Raw genomic sequence first — 20,271 nt, 5'->3', positions numbered from 1 at the left:
TGAGCCTGCGCACTCTGGAGCCCATGCACCACAACTAGAGAGCCTGAGTGCCGCAGCTACTGAGCCCGCGTGCCTCAACGAAGGAAGACCTGACGTGGCCAAATAAATAAATAAATTTTTTTTTTTTAAAGTAATAAACACCTCAGAGGTACTTGCACTACCTATTGCTGCAGGAGCAAATGTAGAGCCTCAGGGGAATACTCAGTTTCAATGAGAGCAGGGACACCCGTCTGTCTGTTTTGGTTTGCCATTCTCTCTCACTCCCCAGCAAGTTGCCTAGCACATAGTTCATACTCCATAAATATTTGAGAAGTGAGTCACTGAATAAGGTTTAATTAAGGGCTTCCTTTAAAAACAAAAAAAGGTTGTGTATCAGTTTTAAGTCTGGTAGTAATCGATCATATCTGATACTTAAGGAGCAAAGTGTTTAGAAATGTCCTTAGCAATTCAAGTGCCAGTTAGGTGTGGAAGATCACAGGCAAACACTATGGCTGAATGAATTGACACTGACTCATCCAGCTCCAGACTACCTTGGGTTCTCGCACTGCTGTCTGGAGAAGGTTTTTCTCCCAGGGAGTTAAGTGGTGACTTTACAAATCTGGCTGTCTGGGGTCAGACCTGCTGTGGCAAACTCATTTGCTTCTCAGCAGGAAAGGAAACAGCACTTTGCATCATAGCTCCTTCAGATCTTGTGTCATACAACCCATGAAATGTGAGCTAAGAACTAGGGAACCTCCTATGTGACCTATCTTTAACTCCCAGTGTCTGATTACAGCATCTTTCAAAATGTAGTAAAACAATTCTGGAAGGACTGAGTTGATGTTATATTAAGGAGTGTGATTATTATAGTATTCATATCCCCCATAGCATACCAACTCTGTGAATCTCTGGAAATACTTTCAGGTGACCCAGAATATTTTTTTTGATGGATATGATCTAACTTTTTCTAAAAGGTAGAAAGAAATTGGAGACTGTTTCATTGAGATAGCTCAGGATTTCACTACCCTCATTTGTCAAGTCTGGGTAGGTGGGAGGAACCATAATTTCTTAAGCCATTAACTCTGTAGGTACCCAAATCATCTTTCTTGAGTCTCACACGATATACCTGTAACCTTGGCCTCTCCTCCTTTTAGCATCTTTTTTATATGGAGAGTTGTGGGATCTGTCCTGAGAGGTAGGGCTGGATCTTAAATTTGTTCTTGTTGTTTTTTCTCCTCTTTTCTACTCTCTGGCTTCCCTAGGAAACAAAAAGGGGCAGAGAGGAAAATTACTTACTATATATTTATTGAATCAACAGAAATGATGGTTAAATATGTATGTGAGGAACTTGGAGAAATAAATTTCTTCCACTCAGAGTCAAAAGGCTTCCAGTGTTCCCAAGTTTAACTCCTGAGAAGCCCTGCCCACCTCTCCTTCTGATCATCTGGGCACAGTTTTTTCAGTTTCTGCTTCTGTTGACATTTACATTTAGCCTGATTAGGCGTCAGCACCCAATATAAGGAAGCAGAGTATGGATCCCAAAGGAAAATGCAGCTTTTTGACTGTGTGAAAAGGGAACTCTGCTTACCCCTGCAGGGTTCTATGCATGGCTATTATAGTCATAAGAAAAACACTAGCTTATGTTTATAAGTGCTTACTTTTTGTACTAAGTACTGGACTGAGGATTTTACAGGGACAATCACATTTACACCTGAAAACATTAGTAGGCAGATACTATTATGCCCAATCTTGAAAGGTTAACTTGACTTCTAGTGCTAAGCAGCCCTGGAGGATGTATCTAAGTCACTGGATTCCAGAGTCTAAGAAAATAGAGTTTTCTGGGCCTCAGCTGCCAGTGACTCTTATAAAATAAGAAGAAGAATAATATCCATCTCTAGGATGTTGTTGTGAGGATTAAACAAAACAGTACCTTTTAAGTACAATGTCTGGCATTTAGTAAGCACTTAAGAAGTATGGACCATTATCATGATCATTATAATTTCTTTTAGCATCATTATTCCTGGGGGTAGGGGGAGTTTCGTTTTGCCAGCTGCTGTAAGAGGTGATTTTAAACAGCTGCCCTCCTCACTACTTAAATTTCTCTACTTAATTTGCAACTGTGAACTTAAGCCAGCCTAGGTTTGATTATGGATACCAGTGTTTTCCCTCACTCATATATTTTACAGAAAATGAATTGTTAACCACATTTCATATTAACAAGGATAAGAATATATATTTTTCAACACCATGGTAAAAGAAAGCCCTTTATGGGATTGCACATTTTTTTTCCTAGCTGAATTTGATTTTCTAACACCACGTAAGCTTCAAATGTAACTTACAGGCATTCATGACATAAATGGTGAAGTTGTCATCTGCACTCTTTTACGCTCGGCTTGTATGTATTATGCAGACAAACCTTACTGCTTGGGGAACCAGTCACTGTTGAACGGCTTCTGAAAGAAGTCCAGAATAAACAAGTTATTGACCTGACTCCGGAAAAGGAGGGGAAAAAAGAGAATTGAGGCTACTTCAGGTTTTGTCTTGATATGTCCTATGAGTCTAATACAATACATTTTGTATTGCTTTGAAAAATAGTTCAGGCAGGTTTTAAACCACACTGAGGTTTCCTCCACTGCCAGCTCTGGAACTTTAGTATTGTGAATTCTCTTTTGCCATTAGCAAAGCTGTTTCAGCTTTTTTGGCCTGAAAATGTTTAAGATCTCAGTTTAACTTTTAAGGTGTTAATGTATCCCTATCAAAAGCAAAGATATGTTTTTATAATGTCCCATTGCAGGATGATTGTTCAAATACTGTCTGGCACACGGCTTACTTCAAGTAGCTCTCAGTGAAGAAAGCCAACTTTGTTACGTTTGAGAGAAACGGGTTAGTAAAAAATATATATAAACATTACAAAAAAAGAAAATAACATAAGAACAAATAATCTGTTCTCTGTTCCTCTGATTTAAGACGGTATTTGCCACGAGCCAAAGACTGTGGTTGAAAAAGTTCCATCAAATCCATTGTTTGGTCTCATAAAAACAAAATGTGTCCCCTTTGCTCAAACAAAATTCTGTAATCTTGGGTTGTGTTCAGAACCCTAAGTGAAGTTGTTCACAGATTCATAGTGTTGCTGTTCTGAGAAATTCTTCCTCCCCCTAAGCCTGAATATTCTTTATCTTTTTTTTTGGCTAAACATCTGAGCTCTTCTAAGACTCTCTGAGACCTAGAATTACGGATAAATGCCTTCTAACCAGTCTGCCCTCTTGCCATCTCCCCACAGCTTGATGGCATTTTTGAGGTGAGCAGACCATGCCTTGTGACTTTTTTTGCATCTCTTTTTTTGTCTCTTTTGATGAATCAGCATAGCCATAAAATTGATAGTTTACAGGAAACCTATGTGCCAGGTAAATCTGCATGCATTAGCCTCTGCTCCTATACGGATGATGGTGTCTGTCTCAAATACAGATGGAGACTTTGAGTTCACAAAGCTAACGACTGTGGGATCCTGAATTTTGACCTAGATTGCTCTAAGTCCAAAACTGTTTTTGTTCTTAAATAACCCTTCCTTCTCCAGAGGTAAAGGGGACTCAGTCTCAGAAAAAAGCATTCTGGAAGGCATGCCCCACATTTGACAGCTTGTCACTACCTCCTCTCCCACTCACCACCAGGACTGCAGAGCAGCTGAAAGAGAAATGCTCTTCTGGGAGATGGTGGTGTTTGGGCATCTTGTATTTATGAAATTCAGGAACGACCCTATATTTCGTTTTACTATGACAGTTGTACATAGATTTATTTGAATGGATGTAGGAAATAATGGAAATGGTGTGCATTTGGAATTTGCAGTGAGAAAACACAGCAGATAATGATTCCTCTGTATTCCTACATTAATTAATTCAAATCATTAGGAAAATGGGCCCAACATTAGCTTTCTTTGTGGTTCTGGGTAAGAATTTCTCACAGACCCCAGCTGTTACTTTCTCCAAACCGTTGATTTGGTAATTTGCTTATTTTCAAAAAACCGGTTGTATATTCTGTGCAGCCTCTTCTGGCTGAATTGAAGGCCATACGAGAGACTGGATGTCTGCCCATCCAGTTCCTCCAGGACACTTCCTCCTGCCCTTGAGTCACCGCCGCCACTGGAGAATATTTAATGCCAAGCTCAAAATAAGTGTTTAGGAGACTTTCAGTGGTGGTTTCAAATAATTACTATGAGGGCTTTGGTAAAAGCCTTTATTCACAAAACTATTTAAATTATATAATTATATCCCCTACCTCACTCTTCCTTCCTTTCCCGGGGTTTGTCTGTCTTTGCTCTGTGCCCCCATCCCAACACTGAAAGATAGACTTGGACCCAGATTGGACACTTTCTGCCTTTCTCTCTAGGATACCCTAAGCGAGAATAGATGCCTCACAACGAATTATTTGCCTGATGGAATCTATCATAACCCCAAATCCCAAACCTCTGCCCAGGGACCAAGAGCAATTTACCCAGCGCTGCAACTTCCTTTTCTTAGCTTCTTCCATTCATTGACCTGTTTCAGATGGCATGACCCTACTAGGAGATTGGGCCATTTCCTCAATTACAGTGTTTTATATCTACGCCTGCCCTGGAAAGCTCATATCTGTGTATCAGCAAAGCATGAAAAAAATTTTTTTCTCTGTTTCCCTCTTCATTATATTTAGCAATATGTATTGATTAAATGCATTTGCTTGGCTGCCTTCCACTAAGCAGTTTTAGAAGACCTCTTTGGCCATATGTTTTTAATGATTTCACCTTCTGTCTGCCTTTACCCATTTTGGAAAAATGACTTTATGTTGGTTTGGTTCTATACAAGTATGTTTTTAAAGGTTATGTTCTAATATAGCCTAGGAGTTTAGAAACACCGGTTTTTCTGGTCAGAAACTGTCCAAGAGAGAGAGTGATCCTGACGGGGATGAATACTAAATGGACCAATTGTATATAAATGTAATTTCTCTTTACTCTCAGGTATATGTTCTTTACCACTTACTACCGCCTGCAGTAGCTAAAGAAGTAGTTGATATATGTGTTGCATAGGGTTATATGGAATGGCCAGTGTTCCACTGAATCAATAATACAGTGTCAAAAGATAATACCCAATGGTTTACCGACGTTGCTGTCATGGAAATCATAACTCACTCTTTAAGAACATGCTAACATTGTCCATACTTGATATGGTCAGAATGTATTATTAAGAATGTCGTTGGAATGTTCCATTGATTTGTAATTTTAGGGTATGAACATTTGGAGAGTGCAAAAATAGAGAAAGAATGAAACATTATTTGGCCATAAATTTGTAAATACCTCATGTCTTAAATGATGATGAGGTGGGGCCACAAACCACCAAAACAGCTAATAAAATAGGTGTTAGTTTAAGATTTTTATATATATTCTCTTATTTGACATTTTAAGTTAACTGATAGTAGGTTTTAAAACCAAGTAGGTAAACTAAGGTTTTTTCACACACACACCCCCCAGTAAGTATTTATTTATCTGCTTTTAAAAATCATCAATACCTAAGAAGTTAAGTTGATGGTGTTAGAGCTGAAGAACATGCCAGCAAAATAAGTCCTCTGTGTTTTGTTTATCATTAGTTATTCTCAACCTACTATTTGTGAAGCTCTCATTTGCATATAATGCTATTTTATGTAACTCTGCATATATATATATATATCGATATATCTTTATGGGAGCTTAAAGTCTAACATATATTGATGTGGTCATCTGCAAAAAACATAGATAGTATGAGAGAAATGCCAAATCACTTTGTAACTTTCAAGTTATTTTCTGCTCAAGAGTTGTATCAGGGCCTCCCTGGTGGCGCAGTGGTTAAGAATCCGCCTGCCAATGCAGGGGACACGGGTTCGAGCCCTGGTCCAGGAAGATCCCACATGCCGCGGAGCAACTAAGCCCGTGCACCACAACTGCTGAGCCTGTGCTCTAGAGCCCGTGAGCCACAACTACTGAGCCCACATGCCACAACTACTGAAGCCTGCACACCTAGAGCCCGTGCTCCGCAACAAGAGGAGCCACCGCAATGAGAAGCCCGCGCACCGCAACGAAGAGTAGCCCCCACTCGCCGCAACTAGAGCAGCAACGAAGACCCAGTGCAGCCGAAAATAAATAAATAAATAAATTTATTTTTTAAAAAAAGAGTTGTATCAGGTTAGAGACAGAAATTAAGAGATAAAGAAAAACAGTCTAGGTTAACTTTATAAATATTTGTCCTCCTACCATCTAGCAAGAGCTACATGCCATATGAGAAGAGATAATGCCATCTTTTCTGTAATTGAGGGAAGACAGGTTTCCAGATAGTTTTTATGTAGAAGAAGTAGTAGCTAGTAGAGTTGAGTGTTAGCAGTGAAAAAGTAGATTGAAATAAAATTGCCATTAGGAGATTTCAAAAGGAAACTGAAAATCATCTCAGTAATATACCACTTGGATTGCACTGATGTTGTGAAGTGATTGACAGGTTGCAGAGCATTCATTCTTCATCGGGTGTTGACATCTCTCTTAGACCTGATGTCAGAGGAAGAAAAAGAATTAGTCTTTCCTGGAAATCACCTCTGAGCCAAGCACTGGTCAGGGCACCTGAGTTAGCACATCTTGTCACCACAATAACCCTACAAAAGAGATATTAACCCAATCTTATGAATGAGAAAAATTTGATTGAGAGAAATTAAGTAACCTGCCTGAAGAAAGACAGCCATTAAGTGGGAGAACAACGATTCAAACCAAGTCATTCTGATTCCATATTACTGCCTTCTAGAGTTAGTCAAGTGAAAAAATAAATAAGGACGAGGTAGATTGGAATACATATGTACTCCTGGTGAAGAAGTTTATCGATAGGCCATGAAATAAACTTACCAGTGACACCTTTTCATATAATGTGGGAATATAATCCTTTGTAGAACGCTGAGCCTAGGTAGCCACCTGATCCAAAAGTATTTTGGAGTTCTTGGTGTCTTTACTTAAGTTAGTGGTTGAAGCTATTCTTTATTTCTCATTTAGTTTCTTCATAAGGAATTTTTTTTCAAAATAAAACACCTAATATTTCCTTTCCAAGAAAAGTGAAAAATGCTTGATTAGCTTGTTTTCACCTTATATTCTACAACCACCTAAAGGTGAGGAAAGCCTTGAGTTCTGAGCCATGGGGTATGTTTCAGCTTCTGGAACTTAAGTCCTTTACAATGTGGCTTCATCGTTTTGCTTCAAATGTTATTGGTGCCCAGAAGCATCATGTGAACCCTCATGGCCATCCTTGGCTTTCTAACTAAAAAAGCCCCACTTTTTTATGGTTACATATTTGTTATATGTTGATGGCTGCCTTCTCTACACTGATTGGTAACTTGTGCACATCAGCTGACGAGTTCTGAAGAGTTATTTTACAGTGACCCAACCTCCAGCAAGTTGTCTTATTTCATCAGAGTCGCCGTCTTTGTTCCACAAGATGTTCTCCTGTAACGTTATGTTGCATTTTGTCCTTTTGGTGGAAAGTAAGTGAAAACAGAAACCCACGGTGCTGCTACTAAAGTGAGAAGCACAGGCTTCATAAACTTAAGTCCATTCTGACAAGGGTGAAAGTTGTGTGTCTTCCAAAAGTGATTCAGCATTAGCCAAAATTCTATGCTTATTTCACTTAACTGGTGGTGAACTCATGATAAACTTACGATAAACATAAATTTATCATTTGACCTGCACACATTTAACAGATTCCCAGGAATAAATACAGGTGCTGAAGGCTTATTTGTATTCTGACCCAAATACCAACATATAATTTGAACTAAATAAGTATGTATATGTATACTTTTTTCCTTTAACTTTTGCTCTTTGGCTTAGCCTTGCTGATCACTCCTTCTGGGATAAGATGAGTGATCACACATTTTCTTCTGTCACTATAAGTAACTGTGGCCCTGGAGCAGGGTATGGGTGTTACGATACCCATACGACACCCACACCACGACATTTAGGTGTTACATTTTACACTATCTGTAATCGTCACATCATTTCTGCTGGTTAGACTGGAATAGACTAGTCTTCTAGTCAAAGGCAAGAGGCTTTTATTTACCTCTCCTTAGGGATATTTCCACATTCTCTACTGGGGTGTTTCCTGGATATGTTCCTAAGTAAGACTATCTGTCCTGTGAACCCCTGAAAGGAATCAGGAAGAAAAACCAAAGGCCAGAGGCTGAAAAGGGCCATTTTTATGCAAGTGCTTTCTGCAACATTACATTTGGGGCCATCAAAATCATAGTTCTTAGGTGGCCTAACATGTTCTTTGCACATCTGGCCTCTGGGTTCTTTAGAGTGTTCCAAGCAGAGTTTTTGCCAAAATGCAAACGACATCTTGCACGCTATGATACTTTCCAAACAAGTCAGGGCTTTCAATTTATTTCACTATAAAATTGTGTTCATTGTCTAGGGTGCCCTCTGTGATTTTTATCAAAGATTTCCTTGGCAAAGGTCATGTAAAAGTAATTTTAAAAGATTATCATAAAGCTGCCAGTCTTTGATTTCTTAAAAATTGTTGTTATTTTATTTTATTGGAGGGTATGTTGGGGGTCAGGGCAGGCCACCCTAAAATATGCCAGACTGGCATATTGAATATTTTGAATTAAAGTTACTTAAGAAACAGCCAATCCAAGAAGAACATTCCAACCCTCCTTTGTCTTTAGAAAGCAAGAAATAAATCTCCCATTTGAAAAGTACCTGCCCTGCACCAGGAGGTAGATAGACATCCTTATCACTAGAGATAGGAAATTCCGGGCCAAGAAGGCTGTTTAAACAAAACTTACTTCCTCACTGATTTACTACCCCAAGCTTAAATGTCTCTGTCTTGTCAATTCTTTACAAATTTGTTGTTTCTTTGTCTAAAAAGTATAAAAACTGCCTGCTTTGGTCACTTCTTAGGTCCCATTTCTATGAGACCTCCATGTGTACTGATTAAATTGGGGTTTTTTTCCCTCCTGTTAATCTGTCTTGTGCCAATTTAATTATTAGGCCAGCAAAAAAACTCAAGAAGCAGAGGGTGGGAAATTTCCCCCTCCCCGACAGGTACTGTATGAACATGTTATCTGTTTTGCCAGGTAATACCCTAAAGATTCAAATAGAACTTTATTAAGGCCCTTTGGTCCGAGTTATCTTTGTGAGGAATTGTGCTTGACCTAATTATCTGCCAAGCATCTTTCTTTCTTTTTTCTTTTCCAGGCATGTTTCTTATCAACCAAATACACATTGTTTTCTTCTCATTAATCCACTATTATATAACCTGCTTGATCACTAAGTAACTAGTCTAGGTGTTGATTCCATTATATTCATTAGACAATTTCCGTTATATGAGATAGAAGGAGATGTTAGATCATAACCACCACTTTGTTCTCCATTTCCTCTGCAATAAAATAAGCACACTAACATTTTATTTATTGCTCTAATTAAAAGTATCCAAGATTACACAGGAGTTTTACAGGCAGCAAAAAACGATCCTCAAAATGGTCACACAACGAAATCATTTTAACTTCCCACAAGATATTCTCCAATCATTAATAATTTGGTTATTCTCTTATTACCAAGCTTGTATTGATTTTATTTCATCTCTTTATCAAGGGCCTCAGTCCTGCAGGGAAGTAGAGATATAAACAGATAAGCAATTATACATCACGCTACATTGTGTAAGTATAAACACATATTTGGAGAATCCAAAAGGTGGAGGTATTCATGTCACCTGGAGGACTCAGGAAAACTAGAGTCAGGGGGATGTTTCTTGGCTTATTTATTTGTTCATTGCTTTCCGTATGTAGTCTTAAAGGAAAAAAAGAGTGACAGTGGGGGAGAATAAAGATGCAAGGGAGAAGAGGGAGGAACAGAGGTGAGAAAAGAAGGCAGGTCTTCCCCCCAGCTCAGGAATTAGGGAGGATTAGGTAAGGGGAAGTTTTGAGGTTAAGAGAGGAAAGTTGAGAGAATTATTTTTGGTACGAATGTTCTCAGTAAAGCAGGTAGATGTTTGCTGCACTAACAGAAGCCAAATTTGGAGTCTGAAGAAGGGAAGAAAAGGTCTGGAGTAACCTCTGGGAACAGTGGAATCGGCTAGGCCGGGGTGAAAGTATAGATCAGCAGTAATGAGCACCCATATAAGAGAGGAGAGCTGGAGTAGAGCCTGTCCTCAGGGGGAGGTGATTTTATTCCCTTCTTAGTCCCTGTGGTGTCAGGACTAAGAACAGAGAAGTGTTGGCTGTGTACTGAATTGTGACTTGGCAAAGCAGGAAAGCTTGGAGGAGCTCATGAGGGCCCCTGATGAGCACTTGGCTAGGTGCAGCCCGTGGGCAGGGAGAGGAGAGCTGAATGCTCAACTGTCGTGTCCACATGGGATGCAGGCTGTGAGAGGTGCAGGCAAATCCCGCTTTCCCTGCGGCTCCTTCCCATACCTGGGTCCCCGCCTGGTGAGACGCCTGAATGCCTGTCTGTCTCCCCAAACTGCCTTTACTTCTGACTCTCCCTGATTATAGCAACAAATGCTCCTTTTCTTTCAGCCCACAAATAAGACTTTGTAGCATAAGGAGATACAGAGCTTTTATGTTGTTGTACTCTGTGGTCTTTTATCCGTTTTCTGAGTTAGCCTCTCATTTATATATTTGCACTTTCACATGTCACTAAGTTTAAATGTTTAAACATTTCCCCCTTCAGTAGCCAAAAAGAAAACAAAGCAACAGCTAATGTAGTAATAAATTTATTTCTAGCTACAGGAGATAAGCTTCAATGCAATATGGCCATAAAGTATGGCTCCCAGGCTTAGGGAGAAGCAATAAACTTTCATAAATAAAAGAATTTTAAAATACTCCTGGCAGTATAAATAAGGGTGAAATATAACATGTAACTGGCAGCACACAGCCAACAACAGCTGCTTACAAAATAAAACTGTAAACTAAAATAAGAAAGTGTTTGCAGCTTTTCTGTTGTTGTTACCTTGCGCCCTAGGTAGGCTGACTGGAGAATTCACTGTGCGAAGATTTTGATTCACCTTCTGAAATGTGATCTCTGTTACATCTCCTGACACCTTTTGATTTGCTGAAGATCTGTGATAATCACCCAGGAAACCCAGGGGTGCTGACGCCACAAATAAGTTCTCAATACATTTTAAGGTGTTAGAGAACACCCTCAGAAGAAGGGAGAATGGGGCGCACAGGACTATGTCAAACAGGCTGGTTCATGAGGGGGCTTTCACAGCTAGGGGTTTACTTGACTTTGAGTCTTGCTTTGCAGCTGATCTATAAAGAAATTTGAAGTCCTCCTGAGATACATCTCAGGTTTCATTTGGGTTTTCAGATCAGGAGTGACTTGGGCAAAACTTTAAAAAACAGAGTAGCGGATGGATGGATGGATGGATGGATGGATGGATGGATGGATGGATGGATGGATAGGTAAGTAGATAGGTAGATAGGCAGGCAAGCAAATAAATACACAGGTACACACACATGCATTTTAGTGGACAATGCCTTGGTTTGAAAGACTGTTGAAGTAATAATCCCCATTATTCTCTAGAAAATTAAAGAGCATGAAGGAGAAGACTGACTGACTGTCTGTCTGTCTGTCTCTCTCTCTCTCTCAAATCAGAAGTGATAATAGAGGGGAAATGGAGTGCTTCCAGTAGGGTGAAATCAAAATTTATCAGTGCTGTCATTCCATAAATATGTCTTTCCCGAGCATCTGTAATTACAGGCACTGTTTGTGGCTGGGAACCAGATTAAACGTTGTCTCTCGCCTCAAGGAACTGAGGGTCTTGCTAGCACAGAGTGAATTACACATGATAGCATGGAGTGAGTCTGGGAGGGCTTGGGAGGACAGCTTGGTTTCAAAGATAGTGGAATATCTCAGGAGGAAAGGGTGGTCCAGAGAGAGGGAATAAAGGAGTCAAGATTGTGAAGAGAAAAGCAAACGAAAGTTAGCTGGACTTGGATTTTAGACTTTATCATGTAAGCAGTAGGAAGCCGTTGAAAAATTTTAGAGCAAGAAGAGACCTGATTTGTGTTTCAAGTTTGTTTTGTAAAGAGAGGGCTCTGTTGGTGGTAAAGACAAGATGAGAAACATGATGAGGGCTCTAGGGAAACAACAGGGGAAATGGTATGGGGATTCCACTTATGATTTGCTATGCCTGGTACTGTTGGTTTTGTTTTTGCTGGATAATGTAGAGAAAGACTAGCTAGTACAGAAATTTAATTCTGAGTTTGGTTTCACTACTTAGTAGCCATGTGTTTTTGGGCAAGGAAATTAAACTCTAAGTCTCATGCTTATCATCTGCAGAATGGGGACAATAGTTGTGCCTCCTGCACAGGGTTGTAGTAAGTGTTAACTGAAGTATTGTATCTGTGTGTGTAGCCCTTAGAACCATGACTGGTGTGTGGTACATGCTAAATATTGTTTTATTTTATTTTCATTTTTTATCCGTGCATTAATCTGCTTGTTTGTTCATTTCGTCTATGGGAATTTGCTTTTAAGACAATCCAGGTTAATCTGCTATGGATAGTCATTGATAAATTTTGCTTGCAGAATCTTGCTGACACTTTTTACCTCCTTTTCTTAAAATTCTCTTGGGCCAAAAATTTCCAGTAGGAAATAGGAGAGTGAGGCCTGTAAATTAAAACAGCTCTTTCCCCCCGATGTAAAGTGTGAACAGAAAATTTTGCAAAGAATGCTGCTGTATGGTGGTCCTTCATGTCACTGTGTGTAACAAGGAACAGGGGAAGTTTTAAATGAAGTTCCAGTGTTCGGAGGGTTGGGCAGTCTTACTTTATGGTACAACACAGTTCTGTTATTTCGATAAACAGATCCTGAAATTCCAGAACATAGTGTGAACCACATTTGAAATATGAATGTAGAAACACCTTCAAAAATCCCCAATATAAAATTTTAATTACCCCTGTCTTTGCTTCCCTCTTTGTGAAGATAACTCAAATAACTGTACCACAGTCTTAAATTGGAACAATAATTATATCTCCTTTGAATATAACAAAAATTATTATGTATTATTTTTTACTATAGGTGTATTTTATTATATAAACATAGCTTTGTTAAATTTATTATATAAATAACTGCGGGCTCAGATACTAGCACTCAGAACAAAACTCTAATAGGAAGGTAATTGTTCCTTACATTTCCTTGTGCAGAGCCCGTGTTCTGTTTCTTCATAATGTTAGGGCTCCGTTGAAATAAGAAGCTGTCCCTATCAGGTTCTAGGAAGAGTCTACAGGATCTAGGGAGAAAAATTAAGTATCGTGAAATTTTTTCCCTTTGAAGAGCTGGGAAAGCAATAGTTCTTAACAGAGGGAGACAAATACAACCTCTCTATATAGCTGAGGTGAACAAAGCCTTCCTTGACACTAAAGGTTTTTATTGTGCCTGAAAGTGAACTCTTCATTGATGGAAGGGGTTCTTTTATTCAATCCATCAAGATTACTAGGCCACATGTCACCATCCCCAGCTGAAATACAGCATCATGAAATCACGATTAAAGTTATAGACACCAATTCATGAAGTGGCAAGAGATTACAGATACTACATTTCCTCCTCTTGAGAATTAAGTTTCAGTCGCATTGACAACTTCTGAAAGAATACCCATAAATTATTTAAATTATATTCCCCAACTTTTCCCCTTGATTCATAGCTAAGCAATTTTGACTAGTTCAATGTTGTTATGCTTTAACAAGATAATGTACTGAAAATATTTTAAGAAGATTGTGACCGTGTGGTTGGAATAATGAGCAAAGATGGCAGGGGAATGGGTGACGTGTAGTCGAGTCCCAACCCTGCTAGGAACAGGGTATGGCTTTAAGGGAGTCACTCACTTTTTCTGATAATGTTTGTCCAGTCTTCTCTGAGGGGCTTTCGTGAGAATCAAATGAGTGGAGGTATGTGAAAGCAATTTGAAACATAAAAAGCACTAAAAATAACTAAAAGTAGTTGCTGAACAACCTTGGTAGAACAAATGGGAGTAAATGTTGAGGGCATCTTTCGTTTAATTTTACAGGGAACAAGGGAAACTCTCAGTCGTCACTGCACTACCCTTGGTGATGCTCTTCGGAAGGAGAATGACTTTGCTCTTATAATTGATGGGAAAACCCTCAAGTATGCCTTAACTTTTGGAGTACGGCAGTATTTTCTGGACTTAGCGTTGTCGTGCAAAGCTGTTATTTGCTGCAGGTAAGTTCTCCATGGTATTGTCAGATTTCAGTCATGAGCAACTGGATCCTAAGTTCTTGATTTTTAAAGTTCCTTGAAGTTATTTTATCCAGAATCCATAAATGTCAGGTTATTTATTTATTAATTCATTCACTCAGGGTTCACAAACTGGGATAGCATTTATTAGCAGAGTTTTGAAAGTGAGTCCTGACAATCATTAATGATTATTGTTCATAATTTGAATTGGCAGGTTTCTTGCCATTCTGTGTTTATTTACCTGCATTTCCATCCAGGGTTGTTTCTCTAAAGGTTCTGTTTTCTACACTTAAATCTTTGATTCTGTTGCTTGGACTTATTTGGGGGAATGCATGATGGGAGACACTAACTGAATCATTTTCCAAATAGCTGAGCATTTTTCTGAAGGCTGTTTATTGACCATGTAATCTTCTGCCCTCTAATTTATAATATTGCCTATATCCTAAATTAAAATCTGTTTTGGGGTATCAAGACCTACTCCATAGAATTGTATTTTTATGAACTATTTAGCTCCAATCCTTCCTGAACTTCTTGTCAAAGAATCTTCCTCATGTCTTTGACTAAATTGTTTTAACAATGTCTTCCTAAAATTTAAAGTGTATTTATGACTATGCCCAGTCTCTTCCCCTCTGGTCACCATGAAATGCAAGGATTTTCCTTTTTACCACCCACTTACTGAATCTTACCAGCTGGTCAGACTAGGCGTTGGGTAACAGTTTCTCAAATTGCTTTCTCTTCATGCGAGATGAAATACTAGCAGGGCTTCCGGAGAATTTCTCAGAATCTGTGCTTTTAACATTATCTTTAAAACTGTACTATTGGCCTTTATTTTTTCTTTTAAAATATATTTGTGAATAAAAGAATCTTCTGCTTTTTAAAACTTTTTTTGGTCCAGGCTTTATTTACTTAAATATCCTGTATATGGTATTGTCTCCAAACTTATAAGCCATGCCTTATAGGTATTTCCTAAATTTCAGTGGGGTTTTTTTGTGAAATATAGTTTAAACCATACTTAATAAATATCCTTGATAAGTGTCATTTCAGCCTATAAAATTATATTATATTCAGAGCATTAAGAGAGTTGCTTATTATTCCTAGGAATCTAATTACTTCATTTAATTTTTCTTCTCTGTGGCATGTATTAATAAATACTATTACTATAAAGCTTTTAGGCAATACAGTGTACAGATATTTAGTATTAGTAATAATCAGACTCTGCTTAACCATGAAGAAAAAATTGGAAATTATTTTCTTGACTGTCTTATTTAAAAAGCATGAGAAGAGGGAGGGGATATGGGGATATACGTACGCATATAGCTGATTCACTTTGTTATACAGCAGAAACTAACACAACATTGTAAAGCAATTATACTCCAACAAAGATGTTAAAAATAAATAAATAAAAATTAAAAGCATGAGGATACTCATGATTTTTTAATATCTGCTTTTCCAGTGATGTTTCTTTGTTCCTTTGTAAATCTCTTGACCAGGTCTTAGTAATGTTCAACTCTGATGCTCTCCCATCAGGATAATTTTGTGCCAGACTTGGTTGTTTAGTCACTTTCATTAACGGAGGCACAAGGATCAACAAAAGATTGCTCAAAAGCACATTAAGTGATATGGCTGTTGGCTCCTATTCAGAAACAGAACGGACCACAGAGCTGTTTAGATAAAACGACCGGTTCCCTTGAGCCGGCATCCGTTCTGTGCTGACTGTGTGCTGGGGAGAGATGCTGCCCATACAAGGATGAACAGGACGTCCTGCCTGCTCTCCTTCGTATTTGTGTCTGCCTTGTGTTTTAAGCAGACTCACAGTTGGTTTGAAAGACGTGGGAGGCCGATTTCATCGCAGCTGAGCCTCATTCCTAGAGCATTGCTTAACACGGTACCTCCCACCATTCTTCAAAAAGTCGAACCACAAAATTAAACAATAGCAGAGGGAGAGAAAAACTAGAAAGCAGAGTCCAGGGAGAAAAAAATATGTTCTGTGCTTGCGAAATTCCCTCCTGAGATCCTCGTTCTGGATGCTCACAAGTCACATGGACCTCAGCGCCCCTCCAGGTCCCAGGCCCCTGGGAGGGACACACACTGCCGTGCACGTGCAGCTCTGCTCTGACACTGAGCTTATAAAGATGTGGGTGGCCCTCTCCTCCCTCCATCCTGTTTTATGCATGTTTGAGGACCATGAAGGTCCCTCTGCAGACACTGAGTTTTATTTAGAGTTTTAGGGGTTTTTTTAAAAAGTAAAAAACTTTCCTCTGCTTTTTTCCTCTAATTACCTTCATATTCTCTCTTTTCCCCTAAGGACTGTGGTTCAGCTTCCGGTCTGGCTTTGAGAATTCGTCTAAGCCCATAATTACATCAGTGCCACTGCCCGATTTATATCTGTGCACCTTCTTGGCCCGGTGCCGCTTGACATTTAAACTATTGGCACAGACCATCTTCTTGTCATTTAGCTTACTGACCTTGAAGCATAATTTCCATGATGATTCCTCACTGTGAGGAATAGGTGGGCAGTTCTGCATATCCTTCTTTACAGTTAAATGCACGCATTCTTACTCCTGGTTTCTCAGATGATTGTAATCTCCCAGCCTCAGGAAATTCTCTATTTTACTCCATTATAAGAAACCCTCCAGATAAATACTGAATATTATTTCAAAATACAGTAGGGCACTGTTTCTCAAATTAGTTTATGTTCATGCTGGCTTTCTAGGTTTTTCCCTCAAACGACTTTACAGTTTCTTTCTTGTCAGTCCACACATGAAGATAATTCAACATCTGCTCTTCCTCGGCAGTCTTCTCTTTGCTAGAGTGGAAGTAGGGGGAAAGCCTCCCTTAATGGATAATGAGGCTCTGGACATTAGCTCCATCTTCAGGATTACATCAGCCACTTTTCTTCCCTGACATTATCAGCATGAAGGGCAGGAGGCAGTTTTTAGTGTTTGCCTAATTGACAGAGTTATAAAGATGAGCGTTTTCCCTGAAGAGTCTACAGTTGAATTGAAAGAAACAGTTGTTCTCTGTCAGTTGTCATGACATCTCTTACTCACCATCATTTTCTAAAGGGAATGCTCAGAGACAGAAATAATCCCCTGGCCCCCAAATTATTCAGGGCTTTGGAGTGCTGGTTTTGGTTTACAGAGTGAAGGTTGCATGTTATACATCAAATAATTTTTTCAATTATGTAACATCCAAGAAGTAAAATAAAATCTGTTTTTATCAGTCTACCAAGTACTGTATTTTCATAGGTACTGTGTAGTTTTTGTTTTTACCGCTGTGCAAATTTACCTGTATAACCTGAGTAGTTTAATAGTAAACATGCATGTTATGTTATAGGAGTTTCTGGTAAGTTTTCCTAGTCCCTTCTTCAGGTACACTGATTTTTACCATTTGGTGTGATCACAGATACTTTTTTTTTTTAGTTTTTATTTATTTATTTATGGCTGTGTTGGGTCTCCGTTTCTGTGCGAGGGCCTTCTCTAGCCGCGGCGAGCGGGAGCCACTCCTCATCGCGGTGCGCGGGCCTCTCACTGTCGTGGCCTCTCCCGTTGCAGGGCACAGGCTCCAGACGCGCAGGCTCAGCAGCTGTGGCCCACGGGCCCAGCCTCTCCGCGGCATGTGGGATCTTCCCAGACCAGGGCTCGAACCCCTGTCCCCTGCACCGGCAGGCAGACTCCCAACCACTGCGCCACCAGGGAAGCCCCACAGATACTTTTGAAGAACAAATGAAAGCTATGGATGAATTTTACACAGACATGTAAAATTGAATGTACCGCTTAAGGGATTTCACAGACTCCCTGGAACTCCTTGGACAGGCAGAGGGGGAAAAGGCTTGCTCCAGGACTCATGGAGATTTGTGTACACATCTAAGATCAAGAGCTGTTCTACAAACTAACTGTACCAGATAAATACTTTCTCATCTCAGCTGCCAATATTTTATGCCCTAAGGTCTTACAGGTTGTATAATTGATAGAAGGGCACCTAAGCTGGGGATTTATGAAATGCTTGTTCTAGCTTCACTGCTCTGGCACTTTGGATACCTAATGGAATCACTCTGGCCTTGGTTTTGTGACCTGTAAAATGAAGAGCTTAGCATATAGCAGTGATTCAAATACTCCAGGGAGAATGGATGTCTACAGCAGTTAAGATTGGAGCTTCTCTGGCATAGAAAGGTGGGAAACCTGTGCACACAGGCACCCTTCCTGGGTTAGCTTCTTCCAGCTTGAGAGCTACTAGGCCAGGGGACCTCTCCTAGCCCTTTCAGTTTTTGGATGAACCCTACTTCTTTTGTCCACTCTGTGCTGGGAAGAGTCTGTCTACTGCTTGGATCTGCTTAATTCAGGGAAGCATCTGTTCTACCTCTTTTAATATTCCCTCCAGAAGAGAGTGGGAACGTTGCAGTGGAGCATCGCTGTGTGTTAAATAGCATGTGGTTTCAGAGATCCTCGTCAGTTCACATAAGCCAGCCTTTCAAAGAATCTTACATTTTTCTGTAGTTGTCAGTTTAGCTTAAACATATTTTGAAACTTATGTTCTGTGACAGTTGGTTGAAAATTGGCCTAGAGCCTCCAAGCTTTTAGACTGTCTAGTAATCACCGTTCTCCTACATAATTTATGTACTCATGTCTTCTGAAAAGCAGAAGTGAAATTGAAGTAAGCATTTTTCCCTACTTGCAACATCTCTAATCAAAGTTTAACCCCCTTTTAGGCCCTTTTCCCCATAGTGCATAAGAAAACACTTGACTTCAGTGAGTGTCCTCACTCGGGAGTGGCATTCCAGGCAAAACCTTTCACCTGAGTCCGATCGAGGGGCCCTCCAAGAAGGCGTCTAAAGGGACACCTTGAATACTTTCTGTCATAGCCTGAGAATGTTAAGTAAAGGGTCAAGACAGATCCGCTTCTTGAATCTTTTGGGTTTGTCTTAAACTTTAAGGATTTGTCTAAATAAATGTTCTACTTAAAGGGTAGTCATAAAGCACAAATGAAGCTAATAAATGCTCAACAGACATTCCTTTAAAGAAAGAAGTTTGTGAACACGTTGGATGCCAAGCAGATGTTGGGCTTTGAGAAGACTTACAAACGCATAATGAATGTCAACCATATATTTGCTTCCAAGAAAATATGAATAAATGTTGGCAATGTTGATAGAATATTTCTTTCATACATGTATGGCTAAAAGAGGACACACTGAATAAATTTTATAACTTCATAAAATGCCCATATTTTGTGTTAATATAATAATAAGTTGCTCAGCCCTGTTCATCTCATTTGCTTTTCTACCTCTACTGAGTAATGTTAAAGGAAATACATGGCCATATTATAGCCTGGTAGCCAATTATGATGATGTACATCATCAGGGAAGTCCATATTGGACAGTAAAATATCTAAAAACTTATGAGAAATCTAAATGCTATAGAATCCCACTGTAATTCATTATATAGTTTTAGATGTGACTCAATTTACATAAACCACCATCACTAACACACATACACAAACACACACTAATTAGAACCACAGATTGTATAATTCTGATAAAACAGAGTTAGACTGTACTGGAAAGTACATCAAGCATAAGTGTAAAGCTCAGTGAATTTTTACAAAGTGAACACACTCCCGTATCAATCACCCAAACATGACCAGCACCCCAGATGCCCCCTCATGCTTCCTGTATTTTATTATCTTCCCAAGGATAACTGCTAACTTGATTTCCATCACCATCTTTCTTAAGTTATATCTTGTTCATTTCAGTCTTTTTCTGTTTTGTATCTTGCTCATTTGGAGTAAACATATGTGTCTTCCATAGCTACATTCCAATTCTTTATGATTCTTTTCTGTTCAGCAGTTTTAAGTACAGAGCTCTGCAGCCTCACACTAAAGGCCTCCCTAAAGCTTCACATCAATCAGTAAATCGGTACTACTCTAATATGTTCTTCAGTCAAATACAGATCCACCTAAGAGATAATTTACACTTCTCCTTCAGTTCTACAGTGATAGAATGAAAGGACTTCATTTTCCAATTTGCTAAGGACATGGTATATAGAATCTACGGCATTATCTGATCTGTCAAA

The 20,271-nt window shown here is 39.3% G+C and overlaps 1 protein-coding gene across 1 annotated transcript in view; it reads left to right on the top strand.

Annotated features, from left to right (window-relative positions):
• ATP8A1 (ATPase phospholipid transporting 8A1) overlaps positions 1-20,271 on the top strand; it is a 230,217-nt gene that overhangs the window by 140,704 nt on the left and 69,242 nt on the right. Inside the window, exon 24 of the mRNA XM_061191344.1 lies at positions 14,016-14,188. Coding sequence (XP_061047327.1) covers positions 14,016-14,188 — 173 coding nt within the window. The remainder of the gene's footprint in view (positions 1-14,015; positions 14,189-20,271) is intronic.

Source organism: Eubalaena glacialis, chromosome 5 (genome assembly GCF_028564815.1).
Source record: "Eubalaena glacialis isolate mEubGla1 chromosome 5, mEubGla1.1.hap2.+ XY, whole genome shotgun sequence".
Lineage (NCBI taxonomy): Eukaryota > Metazoa > Chordata > Mammalia > Artiodactyla > Balaenidae > Eubalaena > Eubalaena glacialis.
The sequence above is the reverse complement of the archived record's forward strand: the minus strand, read 5'-3'. Positions and strand labels throughout refer to the sequence as shown.